The 21,033-nt window shown below is 40.0% G+C and overlaps 1 protein-coding gene across 1 annotated transcript in view; it reads right to left on the reverse strand.

Annotated features, from left to right (window-relative positions):
* Nucleotides 1-21,033, reverse strand: part of clstn2a (calsyntenin 2a) — a gene marked incomplete at both ends in the record, with an annotated part of 148,955 nt that overhangs the window by 10,345 nt on the left and 117,577 nt on the right. The window contains 4 exons of the mRNA XM_080503836.1: nt 2,394-2,556; nt 16,388-16,509; nt 17,820-18,077; nt 18,907-19,092. Of these exons, the coding sequence (XP_080359962.1) occupies nt 2,394-2,556; nt 16,388-16,509; nt 17,820-18,077; nt 18,907-19,092 (729 nt within the window). The remainder of the gene's footprint in view (nt 1-2,393; nt 2,557-16,387; nt 16,510-17,819; nt 18,078-18,906; nt 19,093-21,033) is intronic.

Raw genomic sequence — 21,033 nt, forward strand, 5'->3', positions numbered from 1 at the left:
GTAGTGGTGCATATTGTGCTGCACATCTTTTACATAATACTCATGTTAACAATGTGTAAACAATAAGCCACATATTACACATGGTACACACACACACACACACACACACACACACACACACACACACACACACACACACACACACACACACACACACACACACACACACACACACACACACACACACACACACACACACACACACACACACACACACACACAGATTTCAAGAAGTCATCCACTGTCAGATTTGAAGAAATAGACCTATATTTGTGTATCGACATTTTTAAGTTTTGTGTTTTTTTCCTACAGTTGGTGCTTGTTAAAACTTTCAGTCTGGACACACATTTGCTCCCAGGAACATCAATAACAGCCACATTTCATTCAGGGTCTTGAATTTCTCAGTTCGTTGGCGTACTGGCACTGCAGTTGCGTCTCGGATTCAGGAAAGTAAAAGTCATTATTACTATTATTAGTCACCCCGATGTGTGTTTCCTGCTGCTTTTTTGACTTGCCACATCACCGTCTTTTGTTCTTGATTGCCGCCTTTCCTCTATAAATGCAGCCCTCTCTTGTTTTGATAGCTACTCTCTGCTGCCTTACTCAGGTGTCAGAGCATTCACACCCAATGTCCTGTTGCAAACACACATTTACCGTTCAAAGTCAAGAACCGTTCATTGGGTGTCGGAAACAGCTTAAAAACCAGCCACAATGAAACCCATTTGCTTGTTATCCTTCTAAGGCGAAAACACACGTCTTGGTGTTGCTCTCGGGGCGATGAAAGTACAGTCTGAAAGCTTTTTATTCTACATGTCTCATCATTATGTTGTTGATTGTGGGGAAAAGAGGATGGAGAAATGAGAGACTCTGAAAGGCAATCTTGCTCGCTAATGGCCTGCAAAGTTATCAGTTGCGGCTTAGTGAAGCTTAAAGCGGCTTCATTGGGATGTAATAGCTGGCAAAGTTGTCCTCCATTCACTCAAGCTAATCCTTCCTTCAGGGCTTTCTCTCACAATCAGAGATTCATGGAAAGAGGCAGCAAGAGAGGGCTGCACGAAGCAAGGAAACAAAATGATGACGACAAAAAAGAAAATTGCAATCAGGCACAGGATGAAAAGAAATCTAAACAGCCACCAAAACGCCATCAGGATCGAAGAGTTGGATGATGCGGGCGAGTGTTACGAGCGCTATGCTGAACAGATCGCTGCCGTCTCATTCTGCCCTCCTGTGAAACACTTTTGTGTAATTATTCAAGTAATAAACATGGCAGCAGGGTTGCACGTATTCATTCCAATCCGATCACCACTCGCTCTCATTCCCTGCTGCTGGAACTGACACAGAATTTCCTGCTTGATACCCACTCAGCCCGCGCCTCGACATTTCAAAGAAGAAACATTCACTGCCCCGGGGCACAAATCTTAATCTCTTTATTTATTTTTACAGTTGGGTCTCCTGCTTCTTCTCTCTGTCTCTCTCGTTTGTTATTCAAATGTAATTTCCAACATCTTTTGGCTGCTTGACATTTTTGTTGGTGCGGTTTTTCTGTTTATCCAGAGCCGCCACCAGGTTCCAAGCTAAATCACAGCATGCTGCCTGCGTGCACCTGGAAATTGCGGACAAATTTTGGTCTCTTGTTAGTTGTTTGAGAAAATCACAATACATTTCTAAACGTATTTCATAGGATTCAAAGGTGTATGGAAATTGTTCTCTGTTGCATTGGTAATTATCTCCTGTGGTGAGTGTAACAGACCTATAGATCATAATATTTGAGCTGGTTCTGTTATGAATGGATTACAGTGATGTGTTCAGTGTATTCAGTGTAACAAATGTAATTTATTCAGCCACATTCCATCAAAACCATTTAATATTTCATTAAAACTACTGTTGACAATGAAAAAAGTGGAAAATAGATGAAGGAAAGACCCCATGCTGTGTATTCATATTTGTGCATAACAAAAGAGAGAAACAATTGGTGAAGCTTTGCAGAGGGAATACAGCCCTATATTCCCACTCTGTCATTTTAAAAATAAACATTTTCCTATTTGTTTTTACAACATGTACAATACTAACTAAAGTGGCTGTTCCTGTCAATATTCAGCCATGTACCAATTAAATAGCCACAATGTTTTTTTTTTTTTAATGAAGTACTAAAGATGATGCCTCTTCTACACTAATGTGGCTTCTGATTTTCAGACTTTATGTTGTTGTAAATAGCACCATAACACAGAGTGGAAAAGGCTGCTGCATATAAAACGAATGTCACATTATAGTGTGGCTATAAAGTTTTTAAAAAATGGTGTGAAGGCTTCTCTCCGTCTGACTTTAGCTCGTCGTGGTTAAACTTCTATATGACTGAACATTTTCAGACACGTACGCAAGGCTCACACTCTGACCTTGCCAGCAGGCGCCCACAGTCAGCTGTGAATCAATCTTGGAGGCATGGATCGGCCAGTCATCCGTCACCAGGTAGGGCTCATAGGTCACCCCGTCCACAAACAGCGTCACTGCAGGAAACTCCACGTTGATCACGTAATAATGCCATTCCTTGTCACAGATCTGCAAAGCAAAGTGAGAAAATATTCCGTCATTATTGAGCTGCAGTCCCTTCTAACCACGCGTCCACTTTATGCATTTAAATGAAACAATATTTTTGATTTGCAACAAACACAAATAGGACGTCTTAAAAAAAAAAAAAAAGGTTTCTCAGGCTAGTAAACATCTTTTTCAGGGGTCCAATTTAGGTTAGAAGCGCTTTTCCGTGGAGGATTATGTTTATGGGGCTGCTTTTATGAACATGATGATGTTTACTCCAATCATGCAGTCAGATCCGGAGGCACATCCTTGAGTGTTCCCTGGCCTTTTACCTTCAATAAATGAGACGCAACAAATTCCTTTTTTCTTCCCTGCATCATTTGCTCCCTGTCGTCAGATAGCTAATGAGGTTTCCGTCTAATGAGCTGTTCATTAAAGGCACACGATGAGTGACAAACACAGCTGTGGAGACTTATGTGCCACGCAACTTTTATCAGCCATCACAAACACTCCTTGATTATTTCAAAAAAACTGCTGGCTCGCCTCACTTCATCGCCACATATCAGGCCCATAAAACATTTATTATGTTATAAAATGCCAGAAAAAAAAGAAAAAAAAAGACAATCTTTAAAGATGGCAATCCGAGTGTCACAAAATACCAAACATATTTCGTAATTAAATAAAACGACTACATTTTGGAAGATTAACTGAATTTTTGCCTGAAAAATTCTTCAATTTTAGTTAATTGATAGTTACTACATGAATGCTGATTGTAAATTGTTTCACGCAAAATTGAGTTTGAGACAACTCCCCTTAGGATTTTATTCAGTTTTACAGCTATGCGAGTTAAATTTCCTTGAGTATTTTCTAGAAGTCAAAGTTACATTGATTGAAAGACATGCAGTCTTGCAGGGCACTTTCTTCTTTTATAAGCATATGCAATGTCATATTCATGTTTCAAGAAGTGAGAGGTAACATAGAAAAAGGCAGTCAGGTCCAAGACTTGCAAGCATTCATGTCATCTGACAACTCAAGAAAATCTCTCTTGACAGTCTATTAACGCACCATAAAACTTTGCATTTGAACTAATTACATATGGGCATGCATTGGATGTAACCCTGAACAAAACAATGCGAATGACATCTCACATTATGAATAAGGCACAACCACATTTTAGTGCTTAACTGCTGTGAGGGAGTTTAAGTCAAACATGAGTGAAAGTGACAAGTTGGGCCTCTTGATTGAGGTCGTGTGAATGGAACGCAACGTGAATGGAAAGCAACATTGCAAGTGTACTCATTTTACAATATATTCATCTGTATATCTGATGCCTTTGTCTTAAAGTATATGGAAGAATGATGCGGCAAAGATGATCACTTTTTCCTTTACTTTGTCAGCTTCACCATCAGCAGAACAATTGGAGATGTCGTTGAATACAGAAACGAGGATTAGACCTGCAGTAACACATACACAACAATGCTCTGAGCTTACCTCTCTTCTTAATTAATATGGAAACTTTCTTATAGGGTTAATCCTTTATTGCACATTTTGCTCTTACAGAGGAAATTTGCTTTAATTAGACAGGAAGTCCAAGATTGCATGTGCTTTGAAAAATACTGTGTATTGACAAGAAAGTGATCCTTTCCAGAAAAATGCCATCTGCAACCACAATACTGAGGCGACGTATTCAAACATTGTATTGGTAAAATAATGCAACCGTTTTGTGACTGAGGGAAAAAATGCAAAAGTTGTTCGAGAAATTGTTCTTTACTTGATGCTTTTATTTATTGTATGGGCCTGAGATAGATACAGTTTAAAAGTATTTAGTATTAGTATTACAATATAAGTTCTCCTGTTATGGCGCACAAATCTTTATTATTTATACAGAAGGAAATTCGGAATTTTAAACTTTACACACGCGCACGCACACATGCAGTAACATTCCTCTGTACATCGTTGCTTTTTATGTCAAAGTGCAGGAGTGAATTCCATGAATCAATCCATAGCAGTGTGGTGCTCATCAGAACTGTATTCTGTTGTGACACCATGGCATTGTTGTCCCTTTTTTTAAGCCTCCCATACAGTACATAAATTGAAGTATCCTGAGAAGCCAGGGATTTGAAATTAACATTGACAGTGGGTTTATTTTTCATCATCTCACAGTCAGGATTTGTGCGGGTACTTGACTTGACAGGCAGAATGAATTGCCACTTCCATTTAGCCTCTGGCCGCCTGACTGCCTGTGGAGGTGAGAGTTACAAGTCTATACAATTACCTCCACTGCCTATGCAAGTGACTGTCCCACCTTATACTGCACTTAATATTACCATGGCTGTGATTTTGTTGAATTTAACACAGGCTAAATCTGTGCTCCTCATGGCTGAATGCTAACATGAGGACAGCAACAGCCCAACAATACCAGAGCAAACGCGTCATCGAGCAGGTATAATGTTTACCATGTGCATCTTTGTGTCGAGCAGAGAGAATGGCAAGGTGTTTGGTCACAAATAGACAATTAAAATTCTGATCACATGATGACAAGTCTGTTGAAAAGCAAAGTTATAGCAGTTTGTTGCAGTGCAGACAGGAATGACTGCACTAAATTACACGGAAAGCCATAGAGTAGCATGACTGTAATTAGACTTTATCATTTGGGAAAATGAACACCTGCATTTAATTTTATGACACCCATTCTGTAGTTATTGGATGTATATTTCTATTCTGGTGAAATGACAAGCAGACACTGTCATTTATTTAAAATAAAACACTGGCAAATGGTGGGGAATCTCCCAATGTTGTACTTTAGAAAGAACAAACAAAAAAAAAAACTATGAGAAAAAGGTTTTATGACTTCTGGCAGGGAGAAAATATGACAGAAACAAATTGAGTTACAATATTTCTCTCACACCGTGAAGCTGATTGTTCCTCCTTTAATCTATTATGTCGTGCACAACTATTATTTCTGTCTTTCAGTATAATAGCTGAGCAGGGGCAGAAAGATGAATCACATCCTCACTTTATGCTCTCGTTTTTGGGAACATGCACAGTCACTGCATAAGTGAAAATCTTTACAGGGGCCTTCAGAACACTGTAATTTATTGCGTTTTAGTAACACATGGTGGGATAACTCGAAATGGCATTTTGATAGGCTCTGAGGGCCAAACCATGATTATCAAAAACAAAAATACTTTATGTGCCATCTGAAGTCATTTTGTTACACATCAGGTTTATTGAGTCGCTGGAGAGAAGACTTTTTTTCTTTTCAAAAAACCGTGGCACCTGAGTGGGCCACGCATTTGTGGGGCGGTTTGCACTCACACTCAAGGGACGAATTGAGGGTGTTTATATGTGGGGTTTCCATGTGTTGGATGAAAAATGTACAAAAGGTCGATGGCTGTATAAGTCCAGAGTCTACTCCAGCATTGTATTTTTGTTTATGCCGCTGTCTGTCTGAAATCGAGCAATCATGCCTACATACAGGCACACACACACATCATTAGTCTATTCGACCAACCATCCTCTTTCTGCTGAGGCATGTTTATATTCAAGATGCTTGTTTGAAGACAGTCAGTGCGAGCTTGAAAGTATTTCTCCACTGCATAAGTGTAACAAGACAATGAATACTGAAGTACAGTAATGAGCCGGTCCCCAGGCAGGTTGCAGACCTGCTGAGAGAAGAACACAAGAATCAGAGCAGCCCCAAACCAAAAGGAGAAGGAGGTAAACAGAGATAGAGGTAAAGTGGAACAAAGTGCCACTTTAGACCCATATTTGCAGTTTTTATCTGGACTTTCATATAAAATCATTTTTGTTTCCAAATTTGAAAAAACAAAATTTTTTGCAAAATGTTGTTTTTTCCCCCCCGAGAAATCCCATGATGCCCTCACGTGGAGCAGACTGATTATTCTTTACTAATCTCATGCATTAATTTCCACTTCAATGGACTATTTCAAGCTTTTTGATTAAAACATATCAACAAGCTAAAAAGGTAAACATGACTATCTTGTAGTATGAAAATTGCAGCCACATTTCCTCACACTTTTGATGCTACCAATGTTTGTCACTCTTAGAGCAGCATAAGGAGTGTTTAGCCTTGAGCATGTGGTCACGTAACTACAGTTTGTTGTTACGTGCACAATGCAATGTCTTTAACAGGAAACTCTGTCAAGTCCATTATTGAATTTGGGCAAAAATGTCAAACTTTGATTAGACAAACAGAAGGTACGAGAAACATCTCAGAAACTGGATGTGAAGGTGACACAGACGATCGTCAAGAGGAGAAATGCGTGACAGTTTGAATGCTGGCATTTAAAAGAGCCTTTTGAGTTCACTTGCACTGCTGCCTGCACAGAGGACATGTTTAACAGGATAACTCTGTCCTTCTTTTTCTGTGTGATTTTAATGTGAATTGCATTTTGCGATCAAACCTGAGAGTAAGAAGACTGAAGAAAAGGCAGCTTCTCTTTGACTCAAAGCTTATTAACATCCGCAACACACTCACACAAGTGCTTTCAATTATTCAGACCGATCCAATGTTTTTTGCCTCAGTTTCAATCCTCTACATGGAAAATTTTTCAGCTTGCTCTTGAAGGAAAGGTACAATTGTATTAGGTAATGACAGATACAACTGCATACTGTTCAAGTGTCTCAGTTCAGGGATTTTTTTTGCATTTTAGTTTACTGTCAATTAATGGAACAGGAAGGTCAACAGCGTCAGTATTCTGCTTTTTGAAGTCACTGTCTGACAAGTGAAATTTCAGAAGAGAAGAGCAGGCAAAGTTAAAAATATCTTGTCCTTTCAGTTAATCTCTTCAGGGGGCATCACAGCAGATCACCTGCGTCCATCTCATCCTACCACTTGTCTCATTTACTGTTACACAAACCATCTCCATGTTGTCTTTCACTGCCTCCATAAAGTTTTTATCTGAATTCTTTATCTCCTCCTGCTGCCTGGTAGTTCCATCTCCAACATCCCGTGTCCAATATATCCACTATTTTTCCTCAGTACATCTCCATAACAACTCAGCCTGGCTTCTCTAGCTTCATCTTTAAACTGCTCAACTTCTTTCCGTCCCTCTGATCTGTGTTTTAATCCTGTCTGTCCAAGTCCGTCCTAATTAAAATCTCCACCTCATCTGTGGCCACCTCCAGCTCAGCCTCCTGTCTTTCACATGGTCCCACTGTCTCCAAACGACACATCATATTTACACAATTTCTTCAGACATAATTTTCTCAAAGAATACTCTCAGGCTTTACGTCGTGTTTACATGGAGAGGTGAGATTATATGTGTGGCCTTAATATTTTTACCTAAAGGTTATTATTCATCACCCAGCTCCATTCAAATGTTTATATATGGTCATTTATTTAGTTTTCTGATACACAGATTACAATATAGGCCTTTTTTTTTTTTTTAGGTAATGTCAAGTTTGTTTAAGATAAAACTAAAGTGTGTCCAGACAAATTCAGATTATTAGTCCATGAGTGTAACCATCTCTTAACTTTCTGTTGCAGACTCTAAACACTAAACCTTGCCTTGCTGAGCAAAGCTCCACTTCTTCAGTATATTATCATGCAACAGTGGTGTTTTACTGCTGAGAATAAAACACCTGAGATAAGCCTGTCTATCTTGTGGAAATCTGCCACTGCGTATTTACGAGAGGCAGTATCATATGTTATACATGGGAAGAAGAGAGGGAAGTTGAAAGAGCCACTTGGGTGAAGAGAGGATTACACAGTCTGGGTACTGAATTTAGGTTTTCACCCAACGGGTTTCTGCTAAAACAATTAGATGCTGCCTACTCAACCAACCCCCTGACAAGAAGAGCAGAGTCCCAGATCTTTGCTTTGTGTGCCAAACGTAGGTTATGTGACCAGCGAGCCAGGATGGGTTACAGTGCACCTTGCTGAGGAGCAATATAAACCAAGCATAAACTGTTATTCACAGCCAGCATGTGTGCATTTTAAATCTGCTGATGTAAACAGAATAATGAGGACATTGTGCTGGCTGCAGAGAAGGCTAGTAATAAGGTCAAGTTTACTATGAATCACTAGCGAGGCTTTGGAGGCACGGACTATTGGGAGCAGAACAGACAGTATATGTAATGGTATTCAGATACTAATCTGGCAGGAAAATTACCTTTAACCACAAGTCCTCACTTACTGTTTTTGTTTTTGATTAGGAATGATACAACATACAGTATATACAGTGGCTAGAATTGTATCTTCACTGGGTTTGAATCCAGGCCATGCATGTTCACCATGTCCATGGTGGGTACTTTGGCATCCTCCCGCAATCCAATGACATACTTTTTGAGGGACTCTGTGTGATTGCATAAGGGTGACACCGTCGTGAATTGGTTGGCTCCGTTTCCTTGTATGAAGAAGGTTTCTTGTTCTGACCTCCTACTACTGTTAAAAAAGCAGAATGAACCCGGAGACAGCACGATGGTGCAGTGGTTAGGTCTGATGCCTCAGATGCAGTTTGGCTGAAAGCTGCATGAATCACTGCACCTGTGTGAGTTTGAGATCGGCCTCCTCACACATTTTAAAAATATTCTTTTCAAGCACATTGGCCCCTGTGCATGTGTGTGCAAGCAGGTGTAGGCATCGGCCCTATTTTGAGAACAATCCATATTAAGCTTGTATAGGACATTTATGAATGTGAATGTTTGTGTGAATATGTGTGCTCATGATTTTGTGTTTTTGTGTTAACCCTGTGATGCTGTAGCAATAATTTTTTTTTATCAGCAAAAATGCAGCGCCCTGCAGCCATAGTCAGAACAAACACTATATAAGATGGATTTGTGTCGGTGCTACTGTGCTTTTCAAATATCTGACTGCTCACCTTCTGCAAAATAGGACATCACAAATTAGTTTTAAAAATCTCTTCTCATCTGACTTGTTTCATGACTTCACATCCACACTAAATTATTCTGTTTTGTACGTCTGTGGTTTGCCACCAGCACCTTTCCGTACTTCCAACTTTCTTTTCTTTCCCTTTTCATCTCCTTTCTTCCGCTTTGCAACTCCCTGCTTCGCCTCACCTCTGATCTTGCCTCTATCTGCCGCGGTGGTGGCAGAAGATTTTTAAAGACAGGTCTCTATGTGTCAGACAGGGAATGTTCAAGATGTTGAACGAAAGAAAAAAAAAGGGCTTTGCTAATATACTCAGCAGCATATGCAAAATTTAAAACTCTATTTGGGGAAAACATATAAGCTGAGTTATGCAACAAATTTTTTTTTTTGCAAAGAAAAAATAAAGGATTATCAAGTCTCACTAAAAGGGAAAGCCATCTTATCAAAAAATTGCATCACTGTCTACTTTGAGAAAGTTTGGCCCAAGTGTATTATTACAGGAAAACCATCTTCAAGATCTGTTTTATGTCACTAACACAACACCCTAACCCCCTTCAAAAAAAGATGTGAGGCTTAAGATTCAAAAGGATCAATGCAAAACATTTCACTCCTTAAAGTGAAAAGTCTCCTTAATTATTTTTTTGTTGCTTTAACTTTTTTTACTTTCATTTCTTGCTGTCAGTGTCTATCCATCTGCTCCTTCTATATTCTCACAGATAAGATTGCCTTTCTTACCTTGATGAAAGAATACAACAACAATGGATTATTTATCTATTTGTCTATCTTATGGTTAGTGTGAAAAAGCTATCATATGTGTGGTGGGGGTGGTGGGGGGGGGGCAATTGAGAAATGGGAGAATTCAGTTATCAGTGTATTAGTATGCCAAATAAATGCTTGTGTAGTGCACTCAGCGTGTATGCTAAGTGCACAGTAAGAAGCGCTAAGTACCCCTCCTCTCGCATGCACACTCCACTCCCTCACCCTCGGGTCTCAGCACACACACAGAGTGCAAAGACATTTACATTTAGTGAGCGGCTGCTGATCCAAATGGGAAACACTCAGGAAGCACCTAAAGCAGACACACAGTCCAGCTGAGCTTTCAAATGAGGGCTATTGGGAAATAGAGAATCGACATGAAATATACACTGCGAACATTTATACGCCAGAGGCGACACTTTCTGTCATCATGGAAAATTAAAACTGTTTCCCTGCCAACTTGGTCTTGTGCTGTTTTTTTTTTTTTAGCTCTATCTATTTATATATCATGACTGTCTGCCACATCCTGTGCCCTTGATGAAATGACTACCGAAATCACAGCGATTCATAACAAATAATAGCAAAACTGAAAAGCAAAGAAACAGCAAGAGGAAAACAAGATGTTACTCACACAAACACAAGAAGCATGCAATGTCAAAGAAATTGTTTGAAAGGAGTTGATTTGACAAGATCTGTGTGATAGATTCACTTCTGTGGTAAACAAACATGTTGATCATGTATTCTAAATGCTTTTATTAACTGGGTATGAGAGGAAACACAGAGAACACACACACACACACACACACACACACACACACACACACACACACACACACACACACACACACACACACACACACACACACACACACACACACACACACACACACACACACACACACACACACACACACACACACACACACACACACACACACGTACACACACAGAGAGTGCTAACCATTCTCCCAACATGCATTCTGAATGAAAGACATCCATCAAAACTATTACCTCATTGACATTTTGATGGCTTAAAGTTAAAGCAGTGCCAAAATATATGGAGCATACTCTTTTTCTTGGGACAGTAGTCTATAATTGTATGGGAAGTGAGCAGAACAGAGTCTTTGGAAAAAATGTCGTCACACCTTTGTCTAATGAAGGATTATTAGCTCTTCAAGTTTTTTTTTTTTTAATTGATGCTCAACATGTTTTCTAATAGTGAGAGGACTGGACTGCAGACATGCTACATCAGCACCCAGACTCTACTACTGTGAGGCCATGCTGCTGTGATGGATGCAGTCTGTGGTTTACTATTGTTTTACTGAGACAAAATGTTGTCTGGATAAAAGCAGTTAAAACAAATTAAAAAATACTGTAAGTTTATCAAATGTGATAGTAGCTTTGCACATGTTTAAATGTCTCTTTTGACGACTTTAATACAACTTTATACAGTTCGAAATGGAGCCTTGTTAACTGTGTGCCGATATTAAGCTTGATGGTACAGAGGCAACATTACACAATGCGCACCATTTCCAAATTGAATTTCACCACAGAACAGCTCATAATTTTAATTCTGAGCATTCATTTCACAGCTACAAATTGCACTGTGAATTGAATTTACAAACAATAATTTCTATCATTGTTCAGAACACATAAAGTGGTTATTCATATATAGTGTGTACAATAATACTTGTTCATAATACAAGATTGCTTGAGTTCCTGAAAATCAATGTCTCTGCTGTGTGTGACATTAAATGAAATGACTCTTTGCATGGACACAAATGGCCTGGTAGCTGCTGAAAGCAGGAAGAGAGGCAATGTGCTCACACACAAACGCCACAACCTACATCGTCCAATTAATCTTCTGAGAGACAAAAGGAAGCCCTCTAATCAACATGGGGCAGAAAACAAGCCATTTGCAACTGGCCATGGTATCAGCTGGCAGATAAGGCAGATAATTGAAGATGCTTTACAGACAAGCAATAAGAGCAGTTTAATTCTCCTCCAGTACTCATGGCCATAATCAAAGTCAGACATAAATGATAAATAGCAGGGGGTCCGCATACGTTTTGAACAGTGCAACTGATTGAAGTGAAAAGTTGGTCTATTAATCACAACGCAGCGTGCGCCATTATCCTGGTATTTATACATTTATCTTAAATCGATGCTGAGATATGTTTCATGCATCTTTTATACCACTTTATTGAACCCAGGGTCACAGGAGGTTAGAGCTGATCCCTGCTGTCTTTATGCGAAGGCAGAGTACACCCTGGACAAGTTGTCAGTTTATGTCAGTTCAAATAGACCGTAGGAGGGAAGCAAGGGTGTCCATGGATGCACAGGGAGATCATGCAAACTCCACACAGAAAGGCACTCAAGCCCTTGATTTGAACGTCACTCGGTGTGAGAGGCGAGTGCTGGCCACTAGTCCCTGTGGGCAGAACCTAAATGTCCTCTGCATTTCACACTCCTCTGAGGGGGAAACCCTGCAATAAATCAACATTTTTTAATCAACATCGTACCAAAACCCGTAAAGCCATTCAAGCCATCGGTTAATATGAAGATTTTGACGGTGAAAATGACTTTCTCTTTTTCTCCCTATTGTCTTGTGACTGCAATTTTTCTTTTTATCCATTTCCTCCATCATTTTTGGTGCCTTTGATTACATGTCTCACACATTCCAACCATCTTAGCTTACAGGACATGTGAAGAATGATTTCTATGGGACTTTGTGACTGTGAGTGAATATCTTTAGGACAGCTGGATTGTACTGATAGGCCCTGTGGACTCAGAGAGAGTGAATAATGTGCGTAAAGAAGAGTGATTCATCCTCAAGCCCATTACTAAGACTGAAAGAAGGAAAATAGATTGTGTGTGTGTGTGTGTGTGTGTGTGTGTGTGTGTGTGTGTGTGTGTGTGTGTGTGTGTGTGTGTGTGTGTGTGTGTGTGTGTGTGTGTGTGTGTGTGTGTGTGTGTGTGTGTGTGTGTGTGTGTGTGTGTGTGTGACCGTGTTCATGTATAGGTTCACAAATAAGTGAGTGCTCGGTGGTGTGTGTATGAAGGTTTCTGTCAGATGTGACATTCCTTCAGATGCTTCGATCAACATGGAAAATGAGCCTCTTTCTTTCTTTCTTTCTCTCTCTCTCTCTCTCGCTCTCATTCTCTCTAACCCTCTCTTTGCCAGCTTTCTTTCATCTCACTCTACTCCCTCCTCTCCCTGGCTGAGAATTGCAAAATCAATAGAGCTAAATGGAGTTGCCGCGGAAGCCATTGAGTGTCCTTTCTAAGTGCTGGAGGAACAAGGACAGTAAGAAGCAGCTGTGACACCCCACAGTCACCTCTTCTCTTTACTGCACTTCTTTTTCAACACTCTCTGCTCCTCTTGTCCACATTATTCATCACACGGCGCAGAAGCACCTCCAATTCTGAACACACTGATATAGTAATGAAATAGTGATGTAAAATATCAATATGTAGAACTATCAACGGGCCATATTGACAGTGGAGTCAGTTTGGTGGACACAGTAAGAATATCTCGAGTTTAATTCTGAGCTGGAGGCTTTTTTTGGTGTTGAGTTTATGTGTTTTCTCTGCGATTCCATAGTCCAAAGACATGCACAAAATGGGTACAGATGCATGTCTGCATGTTTCCACTGAATCACAACAACAAAACACCAGCTAAAGTAAATGAAGTGCAGCCCTCTTTATGGCTCTTTCGGGTCCTTTACTTTCAAAGAGATTGAAGAGCATTTGTAGCAGGCAGAAGCCTTTCAGCTGTTTCAGTTACTCTCTGCTCACTGCTTGTTGACATGAAACATTGTGCACTGCTTAAGGGCACAGGTCAGCTTTTGATATCAGTTCTTCAAATTTAGAAGAAAACGATTCTTTCTGAAGACACATTTTTGTGGAGAGAGCAACAATATAAATGACATCCATCAGAGGAGGACCACTAATATTCTATCGGTAGACTTTTGCTAGAAATGACATGCACCATCGTATTCTTTGAAGCAGTTTCACAAACACATTTTTCCTTCTGCCTACAGGTTAATACATACATTAAGTTCACTGTACGGTCGGAGTACAGATGAGTTCACAAGGAGAACCGTGCATGAAAATGAATTGTTTTGCATTCCCTATGCACTAAACCTGTAGTATGTCTACTTTCCATTTATATAAAATAAGAATCTCTACCCCAGTGATTTGTACTGGTGATAACATCATCATGACATCTCTTTGAGTGTACTGCACACTTCCACTGTTATTTTACAAGATTGAACCAAACGAGCAAATTGGATCTCCACTATGGATGCAAGATGTATGATTATGTGCACTAAATGAGAAAGCAAGACAATGAGACAAAAAAAAAGGATCATAGCAAAGGAGACCACACAACACTGAGGCTGTTTGCTTAGAGCATGTAACAGTCTTTTGCAGGGATGCCCTTCTCTTAATCACATCCACCTCCCTGGGCCCCGGGAGAGAAGAACAGTGGACTGAGGAAAACACTTCAGTCTACCTTTGACCAAGAACAAACAGCCACTTGGTGGGAAGGTGCACACGAGAAAAATACATTTTGTTGTAACTGTGACTTGCAACAAACAACTCACTTGGCAGGAAGGTGCACACCAGGAGCACAGGAGATAGTGCCAGGAAACACACACACACACACACACACACACACACACACACACACACACACACACACACACACACACACACACACACACACACACACACACACACACACACACACACACACACACACACACACACACACACACACACACACACACACACACACACACACACATACAGGCATTGATACTTAGAAGCTTAATTTCCACTTTAACCTGAAATAAGTCAACGGAATATATTTATGCAGGATGTTTGTATAATTTAAAAAAAAAAGACTTTTTCAAGGCAATACTGTGTTGTACTCTCAATCTCAGCCTGTGGTTACCAAGTGCTTTTCAGGATGTGTCGTTTTCTCCCACAGTTCAGAATGCATCAGTGTCAAAGGCGAATCGTCTTTGATGCAAAGCTGCACATCAGAATTAATTCAGAAAGTCTTTTTTCCCCCCACACATGTACTAGCACATGCTAAAAGACCAACTACACATCTGTCATGACTTGGTTCGTGAGCAGAAACACTTGAGTCAGCCATAATAATGAGCTTTTTTTTTTTTTCTTCAATAATTTCAAAATGAGGTAGATATATGCTGTGTCCCTTGGGTGAACAATTAGATCACACTTACATCTACTGTCCATTATTATAGTAGTGAGAGCTGTGAAGAGTCAGTAGAAAGAGTTCATTCCCTTACAGTGCTCACGAGGTAATCATCAAAATCATTTTGACTTAGGGGAGTTTATATTCTTCAATAGTAAGAAGAAGTTGTTTTTTTAATGTCATCATCTACAACGAGAGCTTAAGTCTCTCGATGCCTTTATAGTCAGAGGACTGTCTGAGCTCTCATCAGACAAAGACCTTTAGACCTGCCAGCTCCAAGGCCACTAATCCTGACCCTGCACTCAACTGTTCTCAAAGTCAAGTCAAGACAGTCTTTGGGGGATAAAGCTATTTTTATCCCCCTTGACTCGACTTTTTTCATCTTCGGCAAAACACCTGCCTACAATGTGTCTTATGCGGTGTCACTGTCCCTGTCTGTTGGATTTCAAATAGAGAAAGCATAGCACATTGTTCGATGAGGAAAAAAATCTTTTTATTGACATTCCTCAGGCCAAATGAAGCAGGTCTTTCTCTTTGAAAGGCTCGCTGCATGACTGAAACCCAAAGCTTCACTGTAAATTAGTCCAACAGCTCCCCAGAAGCATGACAGATAGTAGAGATCGGCTATTGGGCGAGCTATTACCCCTGACGCAATACTTTCCACTTTGGGTCTGTGCCCCAATGTGTGTATTAAAGCGTGCATGGGATAACAGTATCTTCGACTCTTTCATATCCCACAGTGAGCAAAAGAAAGTGACAGACATTTTCAGGTAATTAGAACGGAGAGCCTCTCCCTTTACGATACAAATAACTATAGTCCTTCACCTGCTGAAGAAAATCATCCTCTGCTTACACTAAAATGGGACAGAGATAAGCCTGTGCACGCACATGCACCCACACACACACACACACACACACACACACACACACACACACACACACACACACACACACACACACACACACACACACACACACACACACACACACACACACAGACACCACTCACTCCTCACCTGCTCCAGTTTCCAGTGGAACTCAGCAGGCCTGAAAGTGTCGACCTGAGTGAAATCTCTCCTGAGCAGGAACACCAGGCGGCAGTTGTGAACATACAGGGAGTAATGGTGGCGGTTCATCTCTGCAAGAACATCACAAACATGGAGAGTCACACCAAAATGCCTATACATGATTAAATGTGCAACCCTGTTGCAATGTCTTGTGATTGATTGATTGTTGCACACACTCATTATGTTTCCTAATGAAGATAATTTTGTGTTTTCTTTTGAGGATCCAAGAAATGTTTAACATTGTGACTTGAACTCTGTTTGGCTGCTTCAAATGGGTTTTCCATAATGTGTCATTACCACAGAAAAGCTCCACTGAGTGCGGCCAGAAGACGCTGCTTGTATATGTGAAGGTTTCTGATTGATGTTGCAGTGATGAGCAAAGTGCTGCTTCGTCTCTAATAGTTTAAAAAAGCTGTTTGGCAAAGGCAGAGAAGTTGACCTTCTCTTCAATGCATGTTGATTACAAATGTATTTCCACTGGGGTAAGATCAATTACCAACATGCAGTGTTACAACCAGAGAATAATCTACCAAACCCATATTTCCTTACTTGCGTGAAGTTTATATTAACATTTGATAAAAATAGAAAATGTTTCAGTAAAATACAAGGACACCCACATATTGTGAGAATAGCAATGTGCATAATAATAAACTGAATAAGTATTTTTAATGCTGTCAGACACAAATTATGGAGATATTGGCGTTAAAATTATTCCAACAGTGATTTGGAACCCCACAAATACTACCCATCATCAGTCACTGGGATTCACAACATAGACTTTTTTATGTGCACAGCATTGCTAAGATGCCCCTCATGTTGAGTCTTTTAAAACCAATCACACCTCGGAGCCAGAACATTGCAAATAAACAAAGTTTAAAAGATTCTGGTGATCTAAAATGAACCAAACTGCAGTTTTGCATTACTAGACCAGACTACACATTTCCTGAGCTAATAAGCCATCTGTGCGGCCATTGTGAGAGCGTGCAATGTGCAGATGGCTTGTTTAATTACACAGTTCAGGCAGCTCAGTTCAGACATGCAGCAGGAAAAAAAAAGAGGTTTGAAGAGCATTTGCCAGTGTGGTTTTCAGTCACAGCCTAATTATCCTTTTTTTTTTTTTTTTTTAAGTTATTTATTTATTTATTTTAATAGTATTACACTTCTGGTATGTTTTGTAAAGTGGAGGAAAAAAATTGTTTGAATATCTGTCAAAGACCTTCAAAGATCAGATGTTTTCAGTCCCGCTAAAAAGAGCGTGAACTGATATTGAAACGTAAGCAAACTGACAATCTAATGTGAAAGTCAAAGACAAACTTCTTACTTGTTTAAACCCTGTGATTTTGCGATTTAATGGAAAGCCTTTGTTGAATAATTGCCTCACCAGTCTTGTCAGAGTTACACAGTAAGGTTTCCTTCTCGGCTCGGAGTCCCGGAGTGGGCCCATGTTTCATCCAGGTTGCCAGGGTGAACTGATCTGTCAGGTTTTGGGGAACGACGTGATCTGGAACATTGACCGCCTGTCGCCCATCAAATCTATAAATGAGGTCGCTGTCTCGGCCGCTGTCCGTCAGCAGAGATGCTGTCCAGTTCGTGGAAGGGCTGGGGGCAGGAAGCAGGTCGGTGCTGCCCGATGCGGCACCTGGATGTGCCAATCATAAAACATGATACCGTCAACACGGTTCATCAGTTTCATCAGAGGAAAAAGGCTTCCAGATGTCAAAATACATTACAATACGAATGTACATTATACATAGCAATCATTTGTAATCTACTATTAGTATTTTTTTTTCTGCCATTATTAATCAAATGCATTATTGGGGCTTGCATGCAAAGTGATGTTGCCTTTCAATTATTTAGATATTACAGTATTATCTGGTCAAAGAACCCTCCAAGTTACATGTGCTCTTTATCTTTTCAATCAAATTTCCACGTGATCAAAGAGATGCAAATGCATTTTCTTGTGAGATATTAGTTACATTATTCACACTTCTAGAAATAAAAAAAGGATTTTTCTCAGAGAGAAACAAATCATCGTTTCTCTATTTGCACATTAATTGCAAATCATAGTATCATATTTCAGGGCTCAACATTATCAAGATTTTCACCTGTGCAGTAATTGCCTTGTTTCAGGGGATACGTGGGACAATTTAATCTACCACGTTGTGAAAGTTTGAAGAGGAATTGGGGAATTTAATTTAGAATTCGAAAAAAACCCAACTTGTAATTGTCTTCAGGAATAAAAGGAAAATTGGCTTGTTAATATACTGAGAGGGCAAAGACGTCAAGAGGTAATTTCTTCTTTAGATTAAAATTTTCCTTGTCTCTCATTATTAAGACTACCCCTTGCACTTTCATAGTCCTCCGCCCTTTAATTGCTCTGCGCAATTTCAACAAGGCGTCCTTATTTCACACTCCTATTTATACTGATTTCTCACCTCGATCTGAATTTTTTCCCCCACATTACTTACCACAGAGTTTTTGCAGAGACTTTTCAGAGTAAGTTTCACGGTCGCAGCCTTTTCCGATGTGATTCGTCTGCAGCTCCACCATCGCCTTCACACCAGACAAGGGACCCCCACATGTTTCCAAGTGCATTTTGGGAAAAAGCTGCTTGCTCCCAGTGCCTGGCTCATAATCCACACGTTTGTTCCAACCTTAAATATTCAAAATAGTTAAAACAGTTGTTTCGATTTTCCATGTCACACAGGAAGTAAATTACACAGTTATTAGAACTGGATGTATAAGTTATCACTAACTTGTTTGTGCAGAAACACTGAGATATCAAACATTGTCTTGGAGTTTCAGTGATTGATGTTAGTAGAATTGTGCATTTTTACCCATCGCAAGTAGTTGTGTTTGACCTTTCCTGTCTACTGCACATCATCAGACAGAATAAAATGTCTCGTTCCACTGTACGTGGTTTCATAATAAGCATCTGGATGGAAAACGATGATAGGTGACTGTACAGGGTGGCACCTTGGGAGAAACCTTGTCGTGTGTTAAGTCAGAAGGAAAGTGAAATAACCCAGTCACATGTCAGGTCTGGTAAAGAAAGAAACAGCAAGCCATGCCGGCAAATGTTCTATTCCCCAAGATCCTTGAGTTGAACAAGAAACTTTGAATCATCAATGGGATTCACAGCCCTGATTGTGAACCGGAATGTAAGTAGTTGTGTGCTTGTGCGTGTTTTTGCGTAGGCTGCCACTTGGTACATCTAGTCAGTTCTACACAATCAGGGATGAAGTCTCCCGAGAGGAGCCATGAAAACACAAACAGGCTGTAATTAGGTTGATGTTAATAGGTGAAAGGTGAGGTGTGGGATCTCCATTCATGCCGGAGAGACTTCTTCCTCTTCTTCGAAAACAGCAGCCACAAAAGCACATCTGACCTTTACCCACAGATAATGAATAAGGTTATGTGTACAGAGTACTCGGCTTTGAATGCATCACTGCATCATGTTTTATTTACAGCTTTGGTCTCTTATGAGTTTGCAGGCTCTTTTAGAAGCCAAATTACGGCACGGATGTGACAGCGAGGGAGATTTCAGTGTAGGGCGTTGATAACACGTCAAGGTTATCACGGATCTAAATAAATCTGATAGCGGTTCCCATTCATCCACTTTTGTAGGAGCAACAAGAATTAATTTGACTCTCTTTGGGTGTATGGTGTAAAAATATTGGACATTCATATTGGACAAAAATACACAAATCTGTTCCTCTTGCTTTTATGATTTGCTTCCTGTACCCTATATTAAACCTTAAGTGCAATGTGATTTGTAGAAAGGTTTCCCTGTAAATTACATCCCCCTATCACATGGCAATATAATGCCACCAGTCACACCACTCGATATCAGACGTTTAACTTTGCATAGGTATATTGGAGACCTAATAGTATTCACATTTCCATTTAGTACCCAACCCTATGTAAATTAATAGCTCTTGCATCAAAAATCATTGGTAAATGTGAACACGGAAACTCTAGATAGTGCATACAAATGTATAATAGAGTACTTCTTCCCAACTCCACAGCACATCATATTTCTTAATGTATTGGAGCAATACTTGGGGCAATAATGCTGAAAATTGGATGTGGTGCAATCGCTGCATCAGGAAAACCTCCCCAGGTTAGACTGAATTGTATTTCTAATGACGAGCTGAGGAAATCCCCAGGTCACTTTTTCAGCATATGGGCAAGGGCCTGATTTCCACAGGGAGTCAAACAGTTCCAGTTTGATTTACTCACTGAAATCTTCCCACTATCCAGCTGCTATTTTACAGACCAGTGAGGAGCACAGCTGATAAAAATGTTCACATGCTCGTCGGGGCTGCTTCCAGTTATTTTTGTACTCACAGTGATAAAGTTTTGCCGACAGTCGTTAAGAGATTTTCTTGTTTTGTTTGCCTCATCTTCTCAGCTTAGAAAAGGGCCGCTACCCTGTTCTCTGATTTGTGGATGGTTTATACCTGCTGGAAATTTAGCTTAGCTCTTTTGAAGATAATATATTTATTTACATTATTGTTTATATAAACACGAAAGTTGAAATGGGTTATTGAACCTATCCCAGACAGGCATTCAGCCAGGCTCAGATTTACACT

Source organism: Blennius ocellaris, assembly GCF_963422515.1.
Source record: "Blennius ocellaris genome assembly, chromosome: 10".
Taxonomy (NCBI): Eukaryota; Metazoa; Chordata; class Actinopteri; order Blenniiformes; family Blenniidae; genus Blennius; species Blennius ocellaris.